The following is a 19192-nucleotide window of genomic DNA, read 5'->3' on the forward strand; positions in this document are numbered from 1 at the left end:
TGCCGGCCGCGTTGCGGCGGGAGGAGACACCCCACTCTGGGGCGGATGCTAGCGCCGCTACTGCTGCATCCGCCGCCTCCTCGGAGGGAGGGGGGAGGCGGCAGGCTGTGATCGCGCTGCCCACGCAGCCTCAGCCTGACCCCGCGGTGGCGACTGGTGCTAGTGCCGGTGGCTCCGTCCTGCCCCCTGGGGCCTAGCCTCGCGCTCGCCCGCTCCCCCGGTTTGAAAGTTATCAGCCCGCCGGCTCTGAGTCTGCAGGCTGCGGCGCGGTGCGAGATCTCGCGAGAAGAGCCAGAGGCGAAGCTCTTGGGGCGACGGGGAGGTGTGGGCTAGCCGAGGCGGGAGGGGGCTGGAGGCTGCTTGAAGCAGGAGGCGTCGGGAGTAGGTCAGGGGGATGCTGAGCAGCAGGAGCCTGGGGGTTACGGTAATTACTGCCGTTTTCCATGTTCACGTTACCCTTCTTCTGCCTGTGGGGCGAGACGGGTCCTCACCAGGAGTGTTCCACCCACTTCAGAGGGGCCGTGTGGGGGCTGAGAGCCCAGGCTCCCACCTCCCTGCACAGCTCCCGGCTCAACGGTGCTGGAACACTTGTTATAGTGGGGGTGCTCAAAGCCAGCTAACCAAACTGAAAAGCAGTGGTCCCCAAACTCCCCCCCTTGTCTGTGCCCCCAAGAGCTGGGTCTGGGAGTTCTGGGGGGGGGGGCATTGACAGCGGTAAGGGGGCCGGCAGCTGGGACCCCAGATGGAGGTGGGCAGCGGTTGGGACTCTGGGCACAGGCTGAAGGTGCTGCAGCAACCCCTGCATCCTTAGTTCCTATACCTATGTCCTCACTGAGAGCTCACCTGCCCCCTGGGCTCTCAGCTCTGTGCTGCTGGGAACTAGGCTACTGCTCAGGCTCCCTCCTGTCATCCAGTCTCAAAGCCTGGCTGCCCCCCCCCCCCCCCCAACCCCTCAGCTTCCTGCTCCCAGCAGGGAACCAGGAATCTGCATGCAACTGGGCTCCCAGTGCGGAGCAGCGGGGATCCAGGAGCCTGGGGGAGCAGCTGAGCTCCAAGTGGAGCCCCCTCCGGTGTGACAGCTGGAGTTGTGAGCTGGCACTGGGTTCACAGTAGGGAGCCTACTAGCCTTTTTTGTCAATTTCAAGGCTCCAGCAGAGATCTGTGAAATTGACAAGAATGACAGCCAACAGCAGATGTAAGAAATGCAGTGTCTACAGCAGGGGTGGGCAAACTTTTTGGCTACATCTGGGTGGGGAAGTTGCATGCAGGGCCATGAATATAGGGCTGGGCAGGGGGTTGGGATGCTGGAGGGGGCTCAGGAAAGGGGGTTGGGCTGCAGGGACGAGTGGGGAGTACTGGAGGGGGCTCAGGAAAGGGGGTTGCGCTGCAGGGAAGAGTGGGGAGTACTGGAGGGGACTCAGGGCAGGGGGTTGCAGTGCAGGAGGGGTGTGGAGTGCGGCAGGGGGCTCAGGGCAGGAGTTTGGGATGCAGGAGGGGGTTGGGGGCTCAAGGCAGGGGGTTGTGGTGCAGGAGGGGTGTGAGGTGCAGCAGGGGGCTCAAGGCAGGGGGTAAGGGTGTGGCAGGGCCTTGGGGTGCAGGCTCCAGTCCGGCACCACTTACCTGGAGCGGCTCTGCGGTGGCAGCGGTGTGCAGCAGGACTAAGACAAGCACCCCACCTGCCCTGGCCCCACACTGCTCTGGGAAGCAGCCAGCACCACATCCCTGCGACCCCTGAGGGAGCGGGGACAGAGGGCTCCATGCGCTGCCCTGGCCTGCGGGTATCTGCCCCCGCCCCCACGGGGGTGGCAATTCCACGGGCTAGAGGGGCTGGATCCAGCCTGTGGGCCATAGTTTGTCCACCCCCTGGTCTACAGGAACACTGCATCACCCTAACTACACCAGCATAAGCCCTATGCCTCTCATGCAGGTGGAGTTATGTCAGTGGAATAGGGCACTTACATCAGCAGGAGCAAGGCTGTAGTGTAGACACTGACATAATTAGGATGACGTAAGATGCCTTATGTCAACGTAACGCTGTACTGTAGACCAGGCCTAAGTCTTGCTCTCTGCCTGACAGTCTGAGCTGGGGGGATAGGTGAAAGGGGGAGGAGTCCCTAGAGACATAATGTCATGCAGGTGTGTGACACTTGGCAGGTACACAGGGGTGACTACCTGAAGAGAAGAGTGTGGCCTGCCCCCGTGTCAGTATGAGAGTTACCAGCCCTGCCTGTTCCTCCAGGCACCATGGCACAGCTTACCACATTCACTCCAACTTGCTTCTTCCAACCCCCCTCAAATCAACTTACATTTTGCCCTCATCTGCCTACCCTCCCTGTCACCTGCTCCAGTTCTCTTCCCCCCCCCCCCCCCCCCATCTGCTGGCCCCCTGCCTCCCTTGCTGTCCCAATGGCCCTAACATTCCCGTTGTCTCCATTTCGATGCCAATGCCCACATGGGGTCTCTCCAAGCTCTGCCTCACAGGCCCTGGCTTCTCATACCTTAAAAAGTTAGCTGGGGAAGTCTGGTAAGATAACCCCTCATTCTAAATCTTCAGGCACTACCAAGGGGTCACTTCTCTTCTTTTTCCAGTCCTCAGGGACTCTGGGATCTTTAAAGATGTTATTGCTCTTCTTCTAGTCTGCAGGACAGGAGCCCTGTTGACACCAAAGCTAACTGGACTTGGACTCTGCCTTTTATAAGCAGGACTTGGGGGAAGCCCATTCTGTAATGGGCAATGTGTTTTTTCTCTCTTCAAGGGGAAACTCCATGCAATATGTGTAGGTCTTCCTCTGAGTAGAGAGACAAGCTCCACCCATACGGAAGATTCTATATTCTACCCCTTAGACCCTGACTTTAAAGTATCTAGAGGTGGCAAAAAAATAGTAAAACAATTTCACAAAAATATGCAAAGTTTCCATTATACAGGACTTAAAATGGGCCTGTCATTTTGTGGAATTTTCCATGCGACTTTTACTAAAAATAAGGTGGTGGTAAATGAAAATTTTCAAAAATGATTTGAGTAAAATCGGTAAAAAAAATTGCAGAAACTTCACAAAAAGGAACATTTCAATATCAATAATTCATAATTTTTTTTTAAAAAGGCCATTTTTGTAATGTAAAAACTTTTCATACAAAATTATTTTGAGCAGCTCTAAAAGTATCCTTTCCCTTTTTCTGAGGATGTGTCCCTTTCCCACTATACCTGCTCTCCTGTCAGGTGGGGAAGAAAATAAATATCACTGGAGTGAATGAGTAGAGAATGAGTGGGTACCTGGAGATGAGTGAATGATAAATGGAGGAGAGAGCGGCTGGTGAAGGAGGGTGAAGTGAGCATCATTTTCCCCACCTCAGCTTCCAAATCCATTCTATGCGTGCAGTAAAATTCTCTCCCTCCTTGTATGACAGATACACTTCTTTCCTTCATATGTTACAGATGTTCCCATTCTCTTCCCTTTCTGTGTGGCCCAATTGTTCATTTTGAAAGTTTGGTCATTCTATTTCTTTTCTCCCCCTCAACCATCCTGAGCCATGGAAGGTGTGATGGGTTTGGTCACAAAAACTCCCTCAACACTGTCACAAGATGTGCTGGGATACCACTGAGAACAAAACCCCCTGCCAGAGAAGGCTTCCCTCCACTCCTGTCTTGCTGAGCTAGACACTCCAGTTGCCATGCCTGAGGATTTTGCGGACAGGGAAGATGATGAGGAGGAGGATGACGTTGAGGAGAGCATACGGCACGCTGTTCTCCCCGATAGCGAGGATCTTTTTCTCACCCTGACTGAAATGCTCTCCCAACCCTCCCAAGGCGGTATCCCAGACCATGAAGCCATAGAAGGTAGCTCTGGTGAGTGTACCTTTGTAAATATAAAACATGGTTTAAAAGCAAGCGTTTTTTAATGATTTATTTGCCCTGAGGACTTGGGATGCATTCGTGGCCAGTACAGCTACTGGAAAAGTCTGTTAACATGTCTCGGGATGGAGCGGAAATCCTCCAGGGATATCTCCATGAAGCTCTCCTGGAGTTACTCTAAAAGCCTTTGCAGAAGGTTTCTGGGGAGAGCAGCCTTATTCCATCCTCCATGGTAGGACACTTTACCACGCCATGCTAGTAGCAAGTAATCTGGTATCATTGCATGACAAAGCCTGGCAGCGTATGGTCCTGGTGTTTGCTGGTATTCAAGCAACATCCGTTCTTTATCTCTCTGTGTTATCCTCAGGAGAGTGATATAGTTCATGGTAACCTGATTGAAATACGGGAATTTAATTAAGGGGACATTCATAGGTGACCGTTCCTACTGTTTGCCTATGGCTGAAAAGAAATCCTCCCCACAGTTAGCCAAGCGGTTGGGGGAGGGGAGGGGCATTGGCGCTGAGCTGTTCGCGTTTGGCTAGCAGGGATCTTCCCTGATGCTAGCCATGCGGTTGGGGAAGGGTTAAAGCGATCATCACAGAGAAGAGGATGGGGGGGGCTTCACGCTGAGCTGTTCGCGTTTGGCTAGCAGGGATCTTCCTTGATACCAGCCACGCAGTACGGTGGGGGGAGGGTTAAAGCGGTCGTCCCAGAGAAAAGAATGGGGGGGGGTTAGTTTGGTTTCTGCTGCTGCACATTAACACGAAAACCACAGCCCAAAATGGACAACTCAATGGGCTTTGCTTGGTATGGAAAATGAGGGCGCTGCTGTTATGAAGGTTGCAGAAGCCGAAAGACTATGGCTTACCATGGCTGCCTGCAACCTGAATTCTGTTGCCAGGCGTGTTTGATCATTAACACCAAAGCCGCAGGCACTCAATATAAGATGCAAAAAATTACCTTGTACTGAAATCACATGTGCTATGTAATGTGAATAGTGTTGTTCACCGTGAAAGAGTATATCCATTGTTCTTTAAAATGTATCTTTTTAAATACTTCTCTCCCTTTTTTTCTTCCCGCAGCTGCAAATGTTTCAAGCCTCCCTCCTCTGTCCCAAATAAGGTGGCGAAAAAAACGCACGCACAATGAAATGTTCTCTGAGCTCATGCAGGCATCCCACACTGAAAGAGCTCAGCAGAAAGTGTGGAGGGATACAATAGCACAGGACAGGAAAGCAGTCAGTAACCGTGAGGAGAGGTGGCGGCAGGAAGATCAGAGGAGGCAGGATGCAACGCTAGGGCTACTGCGGGAACAAATGGACATGATCCGGCGTCTGGTGGAGGTTCAGGAACGTCAGCTGGAGAGACTGCTGCTGCAGCCCCTATTTAACGGCCCTCCCTCCTCCCCAAGTTCCATAGCCACCGCCTCACCCAGATGCCCAAGAACGCGGAGGGGGGGAGGCTCCGGGCACCCAACCACTCCACCCCAGTGGACAGAAGGCTGTCATTCAACAAGTATTGAAGTGGCCTTTTCCTTCCCTCCTCCACTCCTCCCACACCCCACCTGGGCTATCTTGTGAGTTATCTCCCTATTTTTATAATCAATGAATAAAGAATACATGGTTTTTAAATGATAGTGACTTTATCATCTCAAGCTGTGATTGAAAGGGGGAGGGCGGTTGGCTTACAGGGAATTAGAGTCAACCAAGGGGAGTTTTCATCAAGGAGAAACAAACAGAACTCTCACACGGTAGCCTGGCCAGTCATGAAACTGGTTTTCAAAGCTTCTCTGCTGCGCAGCACTTCCTGGTGTGCTCTTCTAATCGCCCTGGTGTCTGGCTGCACGTAATCAGTGGCCAGGTGATTTGCCTCAAACTCCCACACTGCCATAAACATCTCCCCTTTACTCTCACAGAGATTGTAGAGCACACAGCAAGCAGCAATAACAATGGGGATATTGGTTTCGCTGAGGTCTGAGCGAGTCAGTAAACTGCGCCAGCGACCCTTCAAACGTCCAAATGCACATTCCACCACCATTCTGCACTTGCTCAGCCTATAGTTGAACAAGTCCTGACTACTGTCCAGGGTGCCTGTGTATGACTTCATGAGCCAGGATGTTAAGGGGTAGGCTGCGTCCCCAAGGATAACTATAGGCATTTCAACATCCCCAACAGTTATTTTCTGGTCTGGGAAGTAAATCCCTTCCTGCAGCCGTTTAAACAGACCAGAGTTCCTGAAGATGCAAGCGTCATGAACCTTTCCCCGGCATCCCACATTGATGTTGGTGAAACATCCCTTGTGATCCACCAGTGCTCGCAGCACCATTGAAAAGTACCCCTTGCAGTTTATATACTGACTGCCTTGGTGGTCCGGTCCCAAGATAGGGATATGGGTTCCATCTATCGCCCCAACACAGTTAGGGAATCCTATTGCGGTAAAGCCATCTACTATGATCTGAACATTTCCCAGAGTCACTACCTTTGATAGCAGCAGCTCAGTGATTGCGTTGGCTGCTTGCATTACAGCAACCCCCCACAGTAGGTTTGCCCACTCCAAATTGATTCCCAACTGACCAATAGCTGTCTGGCATTGCAAGCTTCCAGAGGGCTATTGCCACTCGCTTGTGAACTGTGAGGGCTGCTCTCATCTTGGTATTCTGGCGCTTCAGGGCAGGGGAAAACAAGTCACAAAGTTCCATGAAAGTGCCCCTATGCATGCGAAAGTTTCGGAGCCACTGGGAATCATCCCAGACCTGCAACACTATGCGATCCCACCAGTCTGTGCTTGTTTCCCGGGCCCAGAATTGGCGTTCCACGGCATGAACCTGCCCCATTAACACCATGATGTCCACATTGCCGGGGCCCGCACTTTGAGAGAAGTCTGTGTCCATGTCCTTGGCGGCGAACAGCAGAGGCTAACAGCGGGAGTTTGCCTGGGAGTTCGCTTGGGGAGAGCGCACTGAGGCTTTCATCTGCAGGTTTCTCTGAGTAGTTCCTGCAACAGTTGAGGAAGCTCTTAAGAGGACGGTGATATGGAAGGTGAGCGATCAGCTGTTGTAACCTGCACAGGTTGTGCCATGTTTGTCTTTCTTCCACAGGACAGAAGCGACTTTGTCTGTACAAAGTGCAAGCTGGTCTCCATATTGGAAGAGGTGGTTCGAGGGCTGGAGAAACGAGTGTCGACTCTGTGTTGCATAAGGGAAAATGAAGATTTCCTGGACAGACGTCAGGAGATGCTTCTACGGCCACAATGTTCTGAAGATTCAGAGCAGGCGCAGCAGGGACAGAAGGATTGTGAGGAGGTTTGGCAGCATGTGACGTCCAGAAGGAGAAAGAGGAGCGTCCATGCACCAGCAATGGAGATACAGGTGAGTAATCGTTTCCATGTTCTCTCTACAGGTACTAATGCGGAGAGTGGACTAGATGACCCATCTGAGGGAAGGGAGCAGAAGGAGACTCCACCGATTGGAAGGCAAAAGATGCACTGTCCTAGGGATGGGGGTTCCACGACCACCACTCCCAAGAGGAGGAGGAGGGTGGTGGTGGTCGGGGACTCCCTCCTCAGGGGGACTGAGTCATCTATCTGCCGCCCCGACCGGGAAAACAGAGAGGTCTGCTGCTTGCCAGGAGCTAGGATACACGATGTGACAGAAAGACTGCTGAGACTCATCAAGCCCTCGGATCGCTACCCCTTCCTGCTTCTCCACGTGGGCACCAATGATACTGCCAAGAATGACCTTGAGCGGATCACTGCAGACTACGTGGCTCTGGGAAGAAGGATAAAGGAGTTTGAGGCGCAAGTGGTGTTCTCGTCCATCCTCCCTGTGCAAGGAAAAGGCCGGGGTAGAGACCGTCGAATCGTGGAAGTCAACTAATGGCTACGCAGGTGGAGTCGGAGAGAAGGCTTTGGATTCTTCGACCATGGGATGGTGTTCCAAGAAGGAGGAGTGCTAGGCAGAGACGGGCTCCACCTAACGAAGAGAGGGAAGAGCATCTTCGCCAGCAGGCTGGCTAACCTAGTGAGGAGGGCTTTAAACTAGGTTCACCGGGGGAAGGAGACCAAAGCCCTGAGGTAAGTGGGGAAATGGGATCCTGGGAGGAAGCACAAGCAGGAGAGCGCAAGAGGGGAGGACTCCTGTCTCATGCTGAGAAAGAGGGACGATCGATGAGTTATCTTAAGTGCCTATACACAAATGCAAGAAGCCTGGGTAACAAGCAGGGAGAACTGGAAGTTCTGGCACAGTCAGGGAACTATGATGTGATTGGAATAACAGAGACTTGGTGGGATAACTCACATGACTGGAGTACTGTCATGGATGGATATAAACTGTTCAGGAAGGACAGGCAGGGCAGAAAAGGTGGGGGAGTTGCGTTGTATGTAAGAGAGGAGTATGACTGCTCAGAGCTCCGGTATGAAACTGCTGAAAAACCTGAGAGTCTCTGGATAAAGTTGAGAAGTGTGAGCAACAAGGGTGATGTCGTGGTTGGAGTCTGCTATAGACCACCAGACCAGGGGGATGAGGTGGACGAGGCTTTCTTCTGGCAACTAGCAGAAGTTGCTAGATCGCAGGCCCTGGTTCTCATGGGAGACTTTAATCACCTTGATATCTGCTGGGAGAGCAATACAGCGGTGCACAGGCAATCCAGGAAATTTTTGGAAAGTGTAGGGGACAATTTCCTGGTGCAAGTGCTGGAGGAACCAACTAGGGGCAAAGCTTTTCTTGACCTGCTACTCACAAACAGGGAAGAACTAGTAGGGGAAGCAAAAGTGGATGGGAACCTGGGAGGCAGTGACCATGAGATGGTCGAGTTCAGGATCCTGACACAAGGAAGAAAGGAGAGCAGCAGAATACGGACCCTGGACTTCAGAAAAGCAGACTTTGACTCCCTCAGGGAACAGATGGGCAGGATCCCCTGGGAGAATAACATGAAGGGCAAAGGGGTCCAGGAGAGCTGGCTGTATTTTAAAGAATCCTTATTGAGGTTGCAGGAACAAACCATCCCAATGTGTAGAAAGAATAGTAAATATGGCAGGCGACCAACTTGGCTAAACAGTGAAATCCTTGCTGATCTTAAACGCAAAAAAGAAGCTTACAAGAAGTGGAAGCTTGGACAAATGACCAGGGAGGAGTATAAAAATATTGCTCAGGCGTGCAGGAGTGAAATCAGGAAGGCCAAATCACACTTGGAGTTGCAGTTAGCAAGAGATGTTAAGAGTAACAAGAAGGGTTTCTTCAGGTATGTTAGCAACAAGAAGAAAGTCAAGGAAAGTGTGGGCCCCTTACTGAATGAGGGAGGCAACCTAGTGACCGAGGATGTGGAAAAAGCTAATGTACTCAATGATTTTTTTGTCTCTGTCTTCACGCACAAGGTCAGCTCCCAGATTGCTGCACTGGGCAGTACAGCATGGGGAGAAGGTGACCAACCCTCTGTGGAGAAAGAAGTGGTTCGGGACTATTTAGAAAAACTGGACGTGCACAAGTCCATGGGGCCGGATGCGCTGCATCCGAGGGTGCTAAAGGAGTTGGCGGGTGAGATTGCAGAGCCATTAGCCATTATTTTTGAAAACTCATGGCGATCGGGGGAGGTCCCAGATGACTGGAAAAAGGCTAATGTAGTGCCCATCTTTAAAAAAGGGAAGAAGGAGGATCCGGGGAACTACAGGCCAGTCAGCCTCACCTCAGTCCCTGGAAAAATCATGGAGCAGGTCCTCAAGGAATCAATTATGAAACATTTAGAGGAGAGGAAAGTGATCAGGAACAGTCAGCATGGATTCACGAAGAGGAAGTCGTGCCTGACTAACCTAATTGCCTTCTATGATGAGATAACTGGCTCTGTGGATGAGGGGAAAGCAGTGGATGTGTTATTCCTTGACTTTAGCAAAGCTTTTGATACGGTCTCCCACAGTATTCTTGCCGCCAAGTTAAGGAAGTATGGGCTGGATGAATGGACTGTAAGGTGGATAGAAAGCTGGCTAGATCGTCGGGCTCAACGGGTAGTGATCAATGGCTCCATGTCTAGTTGGCAGCTGGTTTCAAGCGGAGTGCCCCAAGGGTCGGTCCTGGGGCCAGTTTTGTTTAATATCTTTATTAATGATCTGGAGGATGGTGTGGACTGCACTCTCAGCAAGTTTGCAGATGACACTAAACTAGGAGGCGTGGTAGATACACTAGAGGGTAGGGATCGGATACAGAGGGACCTAGACAAATTAGAGGATTGGGCCGAAAAAAACCTGATGAGGTTCAACAAGGACAAGTGCAGAGTCCTGCACTTAGGACGGAAGAATCCCATGCACTGCTACAGACTAGGGACCGAATGGCTAGGTAGCAGTTCTGCAGAAAAGGACCTAGGGGTCACAGTGGACGAGAAGCTGGATATGAGTCAACAGTGTGCTCTTGTTGCCAAGAAGGCTAACGGCATTTTGGGCTGTATAAGTAGGGGCATTGCCAGCAGATCGAGGAAAGTGATCGTTCCCCTTTATTCAACATTGGTGAGGCCTCATCTGGAATACTGTGTCCAGTTTTGGGCCCCACACTACAAGAAGGATGTGGAAAAATTGGAAAGAGTCCAGCGGAGGGCAACAAAAATGATTAGGGGTCTGGAGCACATGACTTATGAGGAGAGGCTGAGGGAACTGGGATTGTTTAGTCTCCAGAAGAGAAGAATGAGGGGGGATTTGATAGCAGCCTTCAACTACCTGAAGGGGGGTTCCAAAGAAGATGGAGCTCGGCTGTTCTCAGTGGTGGCAGATGACAGAACAAGGAGCAATGGTCTCAAGTTGCAGTGGGGGAGGTCCAGGTTGGATATCAGGAAAAACTATTTCACTAGGAGGGTGGTGAAACACTGGAATGCGTTACCTAGGGAAGTGGTGGAGTCTCCTTCCTTGGAGGTTTTTAAGGCCCGGCTTGACAAAGCCCTGGCTGGGATGATTTAGCTGGGAATTGGTCCTGCTTTGAGCAGGGGGTTGGACTAGATGACCTCTTGAGGTCCCTTCCAACTCTGATATTCTATGATTCTATGATTCCTTATCACTCTTGTCACCGCGCTGCCGTCGCCTCCTCACCTGGTTTTTCAGCTTCTGGTTCTGCGTAAACTGCATGATAATGTGTGAGGTGTTTATAATGCTCATAACTGCTGCAGTGAGCTGAACGGGCTCCATCCTTGCCGTATTATGGCGTCTGCTCGGGCAATCCAGGGAAAAGGGCACGAAATGATTGTCTGCTGTTGCTTTTACAGAGGGAGGGTTGACTGACGACATTTACCCATAACCACCCGCGACAAATTTTTGGCTCCATCAGGCATTGGGAGCTCAACCCAGAATTCCAATGGGCAGTGGGGACTGCGGGAACTGTGGGATAGTTACCACAGTGCACTGCTCGGAATGGCAACACTTGCCACGGTACTATGGAAGCACACCGCCGAATTAATGTGCTTAGTGTGGACGCATGCACTCAACTTTATACAATCTGTTCCCAAAAATTGGCTTCTGTAAAATCGGAGTAATTTCGTAGTGTAGACATACCCTAAGATTCACTTAGCCCAGGGGCTTTTCAGTTAACAGAAAAAAGCCTTGTGGCACCTAGAGAGTAACAAATTATTAGTCTCCAAGGTGCCACAAGGACTCCTCGTTGTTTTTGCTGATACAGATTAACACGGCTACCACTCTGAAATCAGTTAACAGAGACTTTCCCAGCACCCAGTATTCAGTCTTTCTGGGAGCCTAAACCCCAAATGAATCTGTTTTGCTCTGTATGAAGCTTATACAGGGTAAACTCATAAATTGTCCGCCCTCTATAACACTGATAGAGAGAGATGCACAGCTGTTTGCTCCCACAGGTATTAATTACTTACTCTGAGTTAATAAAATTACTTTTGCTTATTAAGAATAAAAAGTAGGATTTAAGTGGTTCCAAGTAATAACAGACAGAACAAAGTACAGTACCAAGCAGAATAAAACAAAACATGCAAGTCTAAACCTAATACAGTAGGAAACTGAATACACACACTCAGAGATGTCCCAATAAGCTTATTTCACAGACTAGTCTGGGCCCAGTCCGTTTTAGATCAATGTTGTGGCTTATGGCCTGGGTGCAGCAATCACTCACACCCCCATAGTTACAATCCTTTGTTCCAGTTTCTTTCAGGCATCTCTTTGGAGTGGAGAAGCCATCTCTTGAGCCAGCTGAAGACAAAATGGAGGGGCTTCCAGGACCTTTTATATTCTCTCTTGTGGGCGGAAACCCCTTTGTTCTTCCGTGCAAAATCACAGCAACAAGATGGAGTTTGTAGCCACCTGGGCAAGTCACATGTCCATGAATGAGTCAGCTTTTTGCAGGCCGATGCCATTGTTTACATGTTAGTTTGAACGTTCCCAGGAAAGCTCAGATGTGGATTCGTGTCTTCCAAAGTCCATTGTCAGTTAAGTGTTTCTTGCTTGGGCACTTACTCAGAATAGTCCTTTCTCAAGAAGCTGACCAAATGCTTCACTGATGCTACTGAGAATCAAACATTCAAATACAAGTACATGGCCAATATTCATAACTTCAAATACAAAAATGATACACACATAGAGACAGTATAATCATAACCAGCAAATTACAACCTTTCCATAGACACCTTACTTGACCTCCTTTGTACAAGATTTGGTGCAACTATAGGACCTTGGTTGCAACAGTGATCTATATGGTCATAGTTCATGTCAATAACATCACAGAAGGGATGAAGCAGGACCAAATGGTAACACCTTCTATCCTCAGACTTGGAGGGGAGACAGCAGGAAGTCCCACCACCACAGTCACTAACTACCACTTACACAGTGGAGGAGAGACAGGCATAAATTATTTTTTTCTGCTTCTGTATTGTCAAAAAATAAAACCAGATAATGAAGGTTTTCGTTATTTTTATTTTCCTTTACAAATTCTCACTAGTGCAAATTTGAAATCTAGTGGTTTCTTTGGGTTGAAGATACTGGTTATCATTGATACATAGTTTTGCTGAACTTAAATGTCAATACCGTAACCTTAAACATCACCTGGAAACTCACAGCCAGCCAGAGCAGAGCATGGAACACAGGTTGAATATGCTCACAGTCAGATTCTCCATTTATCAAACAGGTTGCCACATGTTTCATCAGCTTTGGTTTCTGGAGGGTTGTAAGGTGTAGCCCACAAATAGAGTGCACTGCTATTATAGTATTATAAAAAAGAATTCCAAGTAGAGGACACCACCTAATCTCCGTTATATAGGACAACCTTCAAACATAGTAGATATTTTTTGCAAGTTGGCAAAAAATGGTTTAGGTGCTTCAATACTACAGTGATGAGAGCTGTTTAAAAACGTGAATGAATAGATGGCTTTTTTCTGTTTGTATTTGGGTTGATAGACCCAAAAGAAAGAGGTGTGAATTATGACAATAGCCACCAAAATAAATATCTTAGTTGTTTTTAAAATGTCAGCCTAACACCTGTTTAGGACACTTTCTTGATAACTGATAATGGCAAAATGTATTACTCTCACATTTGAAAACTATTTTCAGGATAAGGGATGATTGCAGCGTCTCACAGGCAGTATCTGAACTGAGTAATTTAAAGAAGAGGGTAGGAAATAACATCTTTGGCCAGTTTTGAAGCTCCTGGAAAATGGCTTGACACAACATTCAATCTGTGACATTGTAAATGCAAAATGTTCTTTAAAGGGCAATGAGAAATAGGACTGCTGCTGTTTATTTGATTCAATTTTTCAAAATGTATAACTTGTTGCTATTATTTTAAAATAATAATAATAAAAGGCCCGGACGCTGCAATGAGCTCTGCATGAATGAAAAGGTCTGTCGATATGTAATTCATTGAAAAATCAAGGCCTTCATTTCCAGAGCATGATAGTCCAAACCTCCTACCCAATTATATTTTTAAAATAATAAAAAAAAAAGTGTTTACTTTGCGCACAAAAGTCTATAAGGTGCCAAATTTCATTTTTCAACTCCTTCACCTCTAGATGCATTTAACTTCTCAACAACAAATTTGGTGACAACCTAACAGGCTATCCAAGGCCCGAAGGGCCCATTGTGATCCTCTAGTATGATCTCCTGCATAACACAGGCCTACAACTTTCCCAAAATAATTCCTAGAGCAGATATTTTAGAGAAACATACAATCTTGATTTTAAAATAGTCAGTGATGGATAATGTCCCACGACCATTGGTATATTGTTCCAATTGTTAATTATTCTCACTGTAAAAATTTATACCTTATTTCCAGTCTGAATTTCTCTAACTGTAACTTTCAGCTATTGGATAGTATTATGCCTTTCTCTGCATGGTTGAAGAGCCCATTATTAAATATTTGTTCCCCATGCAGGAACTGATAGGTTGTAATCAAGTCACCCCTTAACCTTCTCTTTGTTAAAATGAACAGATTAAGTTCTTTGAGTCTATCACTAAGGCGTGTTTTTTTTAATCTTTTAATTGTTCTCATGGCTCTTCTCTGAACCCTTTTCAATTTATCAACAATTTATCCTTGAATTGTGGGCACCAGAACTGGACACAGTATTCCAGGAATGATCACACCAGTGCCAAATACAGAGGTAAAATAACCTCTCTACTCCTCAAGATTCCCCTGTTTACTCATCCCAGGATTGCATTTGTTGTTTTGGCACATTGTCACACACTAGGAGCTCATGTTCAGCTGATTACCCATCATGACCCCCAAATCTTTTTCAGAGTCACTACTTCCCAGGTCAGAGTCCCCCATCCTGTAAGTATGACCTACATTCTTTGTTCCTAAATGTATACATTTAGTTTAGCCATCTTAAAATGCATATTATTTGCTTGTGCCCAGTTTACAACGTGATCTAGAGCACTCTAAATCCGTGACCTGTCCTTTTTATTATTTACCACTCTCCCAATTTTTATGTCATCCGCAAACTTTATCGGTAAAGATTTTATGTTTTCTTCCAGGTCGATAAAAATGTTAAATAGTGTAGGGGCAAGAACTGATCTCTGCGGTACCCTACTGGAAACACACCTACTTGATGAGGATTCCCCTTTCACAATTACATTTTGAGACCTATCAGTTGACCAGTCTTTAATCCATTTAATGTGTGCCGTGTTAATTTTATACTGTTCTCGTTTTTTATTCAAAATGTCACGTGTTACCAAGTAAAATGTCTTACAGAAGTTCAAGTATATTACGTCAACACTATTACCTTTTGCAATCAAATTTGTAATCTCATCAAAAAGGGATATTGAGTTAGGTTGGCAGTATCTATTTTCCATAACCCATATTGATTTGCATTAATTACATTACCCTCCTTTAATTTTTTATTAATCAAGCCCCATACCAGCTTTTCCATTAGCTTGCACGGGATCAATGTCAGGATGACAGGCCTATAATTAGCTGGGTCATTTGGTTTACCCTTTTTAAAAATTCGTACAAGATTACCTTTTTCCAGTCTTCTGGAACTGCCCCAGTGCTCCAAGACTTATTGAAAAATCAATATTAATGGTCCAGCGATCTCTTCAGCCAGCTCTTTTAAAACTCTTGGATGCAAGCTAGCTGGACCTGCTGATTTAAAAATGTCTAATTTTAGTAGTAGTAGAGAGAGAGCAAGAGAGACCATAGTGGATTCAAAAGATGGGGATACTGGTCCTTTCTTAATTCCTGTCCATCAGAGGACTTTGCTGGAGGTGAACCTAAACATAGTTTGAGTTTAGTCCACATAGTTTGTGTTTAATACATAAACATATTTTAAGCTTAATCCACATAGCTTGGTTTACATCACATACCTTTGTCTTAGTCTATAAATTTCTTTATGGTCTCCAGTACTTCTTGAAAGGAACAGATAATAAAAGAGAGAATGCAGGAGATTTCTTCCAAAGTCCATGGGGTGAACATAAAAGAGAGTAATTGAGCTGAAAAATATGGTAAACTATGGTGAAATTTTGACTTTGTTCAACAGATAAGAGCTTGAGAAACACAGTGGATGATGCAGAAAATAATGTCAGAATAAAGAATTTCAGGCTAGGTCTGGGAGAAACCGCAGGAGCAGTTTCTAGGGGTTTTTTTCAGCATAGTTGACTTAAGTTGTTCAAGCCAATAGCATGACATTCCCTTTTAGCAGCAAGGATCTCATTTTCACACACACACACACACACACACACACACACACACACACACACACACACACACACATCCCTGCACCATACCTATTGTATAAACAGGCATAAATATCACATGATCACCTCAAAATAACTGCTCACAGGTTCTTAAGGCATTTGTAAGCTATTTCAATTTGGAAATTATGATTATAACTAGCTTAATGCCTATTTCTGGTTTAATAAGCAAATGTTTTCGTAGATATATAAAAAGGGGGTAACCTATCAAGTCATATTATAGTCATGATACAGAACTATTCATGAACCCTTCAATATATTAATTCATCATTAATCAAATTTTCATGTGTTATAAATCTAACAGTTTTCATTGTACTTATTTAATAAGCTACTGCAAATAAATATTACCATACATCATTTTTCATTTACAGTATTTTTATAGTAGCTTATTTCTTTCTGAAGTACTTGATACACTTTACACACTGCATGGAATATATAGCAAGGACTTAATTCATATATAGCAAGGATTTAATTATGGATGAAATGCAGCTACCTCTGGGGTGGAATACAGAAGTTATGTAATAGTATACTGAAACATTGCACAATAATTCAGAGAAGAAAGTGGTATATCCAGCTGAAATAGTTAATTAAATGTTTCCTAATACAGTTCCACTTACATTATTACTATAATGAATTGCAGGTATCGCTGGTGAACAAAGCATAATATAACACATTAACATCTCAATGAAATCAAAATGGTATAATGCATGATTAAAGTTCTAGAAAAGATTATTTTATCACAATATTACATATAAAATATTTCCTCAAAATGTGACTCAGGCTAGGTCTACACTACCGGCATTAATCGGCGGGTAGAAATCGACGTCTCGGGGATCGATTTATCGCGTCCCGTTGGGACGCGACAATCGATCCCCGAATCGACGCTCTTACTCCACCAGTGGAGGTGGGAGTAAGCGCCGTCGACAGAAAGCCGCAGAAGTCGATTTTGCCGCCGTCCTCACAGCGGGGTAAGTCGGCTGCGATACGTCGAATTCAGATATGCTATTCATGTAGCTGAATTTGCGTATCTGAAATCGACTCCCCCCTGTAGTGTAGATGTACCCACAGCACTAAAGATTTGTAGGAGTGTCGCTTCAAAATCCTGTCAAAGATTATAAAAACAGAACTAGTGAAAAATCCAACTTTGCTTGGAAAGTTGGAAAAGAAAGGAATGAGCCAAAAATATGCACACATGGAAAAATAATAGGACATTATTGGATGAGGGCCTTCTTATTACCAGACATATTTTTTTTGGCAGGAATCAGAAATAGATTCAAAGTTAAAGTGGCTCTGATTATTAGCAGAAGACATGAAGAAGGAAATGAAGTTTCACATGCCATACTATAAACTAATGAGCATGTGGAGGGAAATATGTGGTTCACTATGTATGAAGTAGTTCAAAGATACAGAAACTGCCTTCAGGAATGGATATATCTGTTATTGGTCTAAATATCAAGGTTTAGTACCAATACCTATTATTTGAGGCATGTAACTAAATGAGCAGCTAAATTTCTTAAACATTTTTTATCTCAAAAGTTATAGTATTCAAGGACATCATATTCCATGTTCATTATTATAATTAAACCATAAGATCTAATACATACATATTTGCACTTACATTATTTTATATGGTCCTGATCTTCCATCCCTACATCAGTTTTATGTTGGTCTGACTCCATTCACCACAATGGAGTCACAGCAGTGTAAGACTGATGTAACGAAATGGAGACTGAGGCCCATATATATTTCAGCCACATCTGATATCCTGAACTTGAGGATGTTGAATATGGAGCACAGGTGTTTATCCCTGCATTCACCCCTTCTACTCTCCTTCCATTGCACTACAAAGGTAGGTACACATAGTATAGTATTCTGCTACTGTGTTCTTTATTTTGTCCTTTACATCTATTGCAGATGTCTGTCCAAATGAATGTATTAAGTAATACTGTATTTCTCTTCCCATATTACTGGATGAATTCCTGAGCAATTCTCACGTAGTCATGTGGCAACTTACCTGTATTTGTATTAAACTAATCCTAGCCACCAGAAAAAATATTAATTATAGCACCACACTTCTGAAAGATTGCCAGACAAATCCCATGATTAAGGCCCTCTGGACTGAAAAACTATGGGAAAGCTGTACTGCCAGCCAGCTGTAAAGGTACAACAATTTATTTCAGGGTACTTGCTTGTTCTCTAGAAGCTTTTTGATGTATCCTTGTATACATTCAGGCTTCCATTACCCCAACTCGTACTCTTCTACATGTACTCTATTTTTGCCATTTTTTTGCAACCAGGCTGCTTTCAAGGGTGCCATTAAAAAAAATCTGGGTATTATCAAAATTCATCTTCTATGTTTCAATGTTATCCTTTAAGGGACATTAGCAATGTCCTCTCCCAGGAATTTCTTTTGATAATACTATAATAGCGGTGCAATCTACTTAGGGGCTTCACCTGACATCCATCAGGAAACCAAAGCTGATGCAAGATGTGGCTGCATGTTTGGTAAATGGAGTATCTGACTGGGAGCATATTCAACCTGTGTTCCATCCTCTGCACTGGCTGGCTGAGAGTTTTCAGGTGAAAAGGTTCTGGTTTCTGGTTTTACCTTTATAGTCAAACTGACTTAGCACCCAAAGGACCATCTCTCTCCCCCTACTATACCACCACAGTTGAGATCAACAGAGGTCTCCATGTGTATTGCAGAGCCTCATGATATAAATCAGAGGGGGCTGCTGGCAGGGCACTGACTGTAGGGGCCCTACAGTTATGGAATTTGTGCCCCTTCCTTGGTCTGGCATAGGCTTTCTGGGATTCCTGCAAAGCTCAGCATTTTTCCCAGGCATTTGAAAATAAGGGGTGAATTGTTCAAATTAAGTTAAACACAAGGGACAAGCAACACACACTGCTTTTATTATATGTTAGTAGTGTTCTTTTATTAGTCGCTAAAATATATCAAATTTTGGATGGTTTTTTTTTTGGAGGAAGCTCTGCACGTGACTTCTTTGGGGATGGAGGACCCTGGGTGTTGTGGGACTTGGGCAGTTGTACTGGAGGGGAGGGAGTGTCAAGATTCTGAGATTCCATTCAGGGAATCTAAACCCCTGGCACACCATTGAATACAGGTCCACGGGGGGCTATGCCCCAGCATGCAGGGAGATTTAGGAGCATGGAT

At 46.0% G+C, this 19192-nt stretch overlaps 1 protein-coding gene across 2 annotated transcripts; it reads left to right on the forward strand.

Moving 5' to 3' along the window:
* Window positions 1–321: 321 nt before the first annotated feature.
* Window positions 322–13573, forward strand: LOC128838849 (uncharacterized). Of its 2 annotated transcripts, XM_054031298.1 has the most exons (5): window positions 322–424; window positions 3527–3844; window positions 4933–5425; window positions 6947–7216; window positions 11983–13573. In XM_054031298.1, exons 2-4 carry the CDS (start codon window positions 3670–3672, stop codon window positions 7044–7046), a joined length of 768 nt encoding a protein of 255 aa, XP_053887273.1. In that variant the 5' UTR covers window positions 322–424; window positions 3527–3669; the 3' UTR covers window positions 7047–7216; window positions 11983–13573. The 2 variants fall into 2 exon arrangements, with proteins under 2 accessions (XP_053887273.1, XP_053887272.1); XM_054031297.1 differs by lacking the exon at window positions 322–424 and having other exon boundaries at window positions 2387–3844.
* Window positions 13574–19192: the final 5619 nt, after the last annotated feature.

Source organism: Malaclemys terrapin, chromosome 6 (genome assembly GCF_027887155.1).
Source record: "Malaclemys terrapin pileata isolate rMalTer1 chromosome 6, rMalTer1.hap1, whole genome shotgun sequence".
Taxonomy (NCBI): Eukaryota; Metazoa; Chordata; order Testudines; family Emydidae; genus Malaclemys; species Malaclemys terrapin.

Coding starts and splice junctions, on each gene's coding strand:
- LOC128838849 (XM_054031298.1), top strand. CDS start 3,670: ATGCCTGAGGATTTTGCGGACAGGGAAGATGATGAGGAGGAGGATGAC. Junction 3,845..4,932: donor AGCCATAGAAGGTAGCTCTG/GTGAGTGTACCT, acceptor TTCTTCCCGCAG/CTGCAAATGTTTCAAGCCTC. Junction 5,426..6,946: donor CACCCCACCTGGGCTATCTT/GTGAGTTATCTC, acceptor TTTCTTCCACAG/GACAGAAGCGACTTTGTCTG.